Here is a 4299-nt window from a genome sequence, read left to right as displayed (position 1 = left end):
AAAAAAGCTAAGCACGCCACTGCCAAGTCTTGTTAATATTTTAATTAAAGCCAAATCGGCAGCACATGAGCTTGCAAAGCTTGTAATAATATGTACCTACATATATTGTAAATGTGTTAAAAATATATTAGCTACACGGAAGTATGGCATATACTTAGAAATTTTAAAAATTAAAAATATATTGTGTGTAATTAGTTTTATTTTATAATAAAAAGTAATTTTTATTATGATGAACAAAATTATAAAATAATTTACATGGAAGTTTTAGATATGAAATATATGATTCGCTAGTTGATCGTTACAGGCTTACGGCTATACCCATATTATTTATTTTATTTTACGTTTTGTATGATGCATAAAATGTTACTGAATAAGATAATATGTCAGTAATATTTAGTCTTTTATTTTGGAATAAAAGAGTTAGTTATCATTACAGCGATATGTATTATTTGTTCATTAATTCCATATTTCTACAATAAAAAGTTTATAAAAGACAAATGAAAGTTTAATAAATTACTCAGTTCTTGGAAGTGGCTTGATATTTTAGATATTTATAAACTCTACAATATTATGTCTGTGCCTATATTAAATTTAGCCCATGTACAATAATTGTTTATTCTTATATTTAACACCAATTGTTCACTTCGTGTAAGTTAATTGAACTAATAACATCTATACTTGTTTGTTTAGTAACAGAGACATTTTTTTTAATCGTATACGCGCGTTATATCTGTCAGTCAATTTTTTTATTTATTTTTGTGGTGTTGAAAAATATAATGACACCAAAGAAACAAAGAGCCCAGGTAAGTAAACTATCTCAGCGGTTACGTATGAAAAAAACACAAAAAGAGGAAAAACTGAATGTAGTGTAAGTATCTAATTATTTCACGTGTTTTTAAAACATAATTTACTAAACTTATTAAACATTTCAATTACTAGTGAAAGTTTCAATTTTCTACGACTTATACTTTTTGAATAACAACAAATATTTTAAATCATTTTAGAATATACCGTTATTTTAATTCAAGTTTTTTAAGTTTTTTTCTATATTTAGAATAGCTATACAATTTTACACTGTAGTTTTTTTTTTTATAAATGGCAATAAAATTATTAGGCATATTTAATTTTTTTTAGAAAACAAACGACGTATAAAGATACTGAAAAAAAACTGAAATTATTGAAAATAATTTTAGTACAGAAACAGAAGATTTGACTTCTAATGATATGCTAGTTTGTCAAGCTTCCAATTTACTAGAAAACAAAACAAATAATATTTGTGAACAATTTAACTCTATAATAAATAAACATATAGGTGGTAAACAAATAAACTTTTCTAGTCGAGGAAACTATAACACTCGAATTAAAGCAGCAGTTGTAGTATTTAATACAAAAGAATTCTTACGAAAAATTCACAAAAAGATGACTAACGACCATAGTCCAGATAATATATTAAAAATAATATTGAATTAATAAAAAATATTTTATAGGTTTAATTTAAAAAATGTTGTACGGGGAAATTTGGGAAATCATATTTAAATAATCACAGTCGAAAACTTTCTAACACCACGAAAAGACGACGACTATTTCCAGAATGTAGAAATCATATACATTATTCAGTTAATGGACCTGATGGAGATAATGGGTTTGCGGAACCTTTGGTCGTTGATTTGTTACGCGGGAACAGAGCAATAATCAAACTTGCTTTAAAGAGCGTAGGATTCGACTTATTACTTCTCGTTTTGGTCGAATATTTAAAATGAGATGTACTACCAGTTGTAAGAATTTGGTGTATGATTTGTTATATGCATGTGAAGCGCAGGCGAAGTCTTTACAATATGGTCGAGACATGGAGGCTATTGCTCGTACAGAAATAGAAAAAAATATTAATAAAAAAATAAAAACATGCGGTTTATTGATAAATCCAATAATTCCATATTTAGCAGCGAGTCCAGGTAACTAATATTTTGCAATTTAGAATTATTACAATTAATTCATATCGAAAAAGCTGTCACGTAAGCTTATATGTATAAGTGTATAATGGTATTAGATATTTATATAAGGAAATATATTTATGTTTGCAATCAATGTTTAGATGGTCTGATAGAAGATAACACCATTGTTGAAATTAAATGTCCCTTTTCTGCCAAGAATACTTTAAATGCAATTGATGCCGTGACAAATAAACTTGTAAGTATATTATTATGTTGTATAACTATTTAATAATTAAATAGGTACTTAGCTATAAACATTAATATTATATTTATAAACCTAAAAAAATCCATTTGTATTTAAATAATTGTAGTTTGTTTTAAATTTACAGCTACAATATTGTAAAATAATCGATGGATCTGTTAAATTAAAATTAGACCATGAATATTATTTTCAAATAATCGGACAATTGCACATATCTCGAAGAGATATGGGCTACTTTGTATTATACACTTCAAACTGGATACATATTGAAATAATTAAATATGACAGTTCATTTTGGGAAAATAAAATGGTCAACAAATTAAAAATGTATGTTGCATTATTAAATATATTTTAATTTTTAATCCATAATTATTTGTTGTACTGAATTATTTTTTTATTTTAGATTTTATAACGAATGTTTGCTCCCAGAGATTGTCAATCCATTATACCCTAAACGTATGCTCAAGGCAGATATAAGAGAATCGGAGAGAATAAAAAATAGTATTAATTCAAACAAAAGAAAAAATTTAATTTATTCTAAAGATAGATATAAACGTGTTATTATCATATTCCACTCCAAAATTACTTATCCACCCATAACCAACTCATTATACAACTTTATTAGTACTTTAACAACTGCATCATGTTAAAAAATGCACAAAAACTATTATATAAGAAGTATATGTGGTAGGTACATATACAAAACTATAACGTAAAATATATGCAATGCATTTATCTATTAGAAAACTAATATTTTGATATTTAGGTTATAGTTGTACATTATTATGAGATATTATATACTATTATAATAATACAGTTAATTTATACTTTTTATGAAATACTGAGAGTAGTACGTAGGTTGTATACCTAATAACGCAATAAATATAAATCGCGTAGTTACGCGCGAATATTGAAAATATTACAGCAGCACTTACGTATTATATATGCATTTTATATTTACGCGACCCGTTACATGCGAATGTTCAGAAAATAATGAACACCGCTCCCGAACGAGTACAATCGTCGACCGGCCGCCGACTACGAGTACTGGGCGTGGCCCAAACGTCGCGTGCTTGCGGATCGTGAAAACACTTAATAGCGCATTCTCTTGGCCGTTGCATACGTTTTGCTTTTGGTATAGCGTCCTCTTAATGAGCTAAAAAAGTTTTCAAGTACATCCTGATTAACTCTACTTGTGAGTGTATATTTGACGTCAGGATACCTTTTTTTTACATCTTCAAACATTAGTTTCAATGATGTATTGGTAATAATTATTCAATATAATTAAAAATTGTTTATATATTTATATCAATGAAATTAATATACATATACATATTACATATACATATACAATAATATACATATTATATTGTACAATACCTTTTTGAAACGGCTTTAAACATGTAGTTTGTTTACCTTTTAAGTAAACTCTTTTGTTTTCTATTAATTTGTTCATTTCCGATAGTATTTTATTTTGGTTGTCTAAATCCAGTCCATAAGATAATATAAATTTATCTTTAGGTAGTTGCGTATTAAGTAAATTAAACCAATTGTTAAATAGTTTGATTACATTTGATGCCTGGATAGAATTAAAAATTAAGCATTTAAACAATTTTATAATAACATTATTGGAAGGTAGAAGGAAATAACATTAATAATGAAACTAGTAAGAGTATACAATGATAGATGTGAACTTCTAAGTCTAAATATTAATTTTTTTATTATAATATTAACTTACTTCTTTCCAATTAGAGAATTGCAATACATTTTTTTGGCCAAAATATGAAATTGCTTTTGCCATTAAATTAGATAATACCTGGGCTGCCAATTTTACATTTTGTCTTTGTGATCCTACTACATTTAAATGGAGATCTGTAACTTTGTAAAAACAACTTAAATCTCCTTTGTTTAGACCAAAAACTTCTTGAAGAATTTGTTTTCCAATGTATGTTTGATTCGGTAAATAAAACCACTAAATGATTTCTAACAAGTTTCAGGAGATGTAAAACGTCAGCAAACATGTAAATTTGTTCTCCAGAAACATGATATTCAAATGAAGTTTTTGTTGGTGTGATTCCAAGACATTTCCAAAGTCTAATATTTGTA

General features: G+C 26.6%; 1 protein-coding gene across 1 annotated transcript; it reads left to right on the top strand.

Annotated features, from left to right (window-relative positions):
• Positions 1 to 776: 776 nt before the first annotated feature.
• On the top strand, positions 777 to 2187 carry LOC112690658 (the record flags this gene model as incomplete). The annotated part of the gene is made up of 3 exons (XM_025564706.1): positions 777 to 803; positions 1685 to 1952; positions 2093 to 2187. Coding segments are annotated over exons 1-3 (390 nt in total), but the record flags the coding sequence as incomplete, so codon positions are not given.
• Positions 2188 to 4299: the final 2112 nt, after the last annotated feature.

Source organism: Sipha flava, unplaced genomic scaffold (genome assembly GCF_003268045.1).
Source record: "Sipha flava isolate LNK unplaced genomic scaffold, YSA_version1 51667_pilon_pilon, whole genome shotgun sequence".
NCBI classification, from domain to species: Eukaryota; Metazoa; Arthropoda; class Insecta; order Hemiptera; family Aphididae; genus Sipha; species Sipha flava.
Note: the sequence above shows the minus strand (reverse complement) of the source record. Positions and strands in the feature narration are given on the sequence as shown.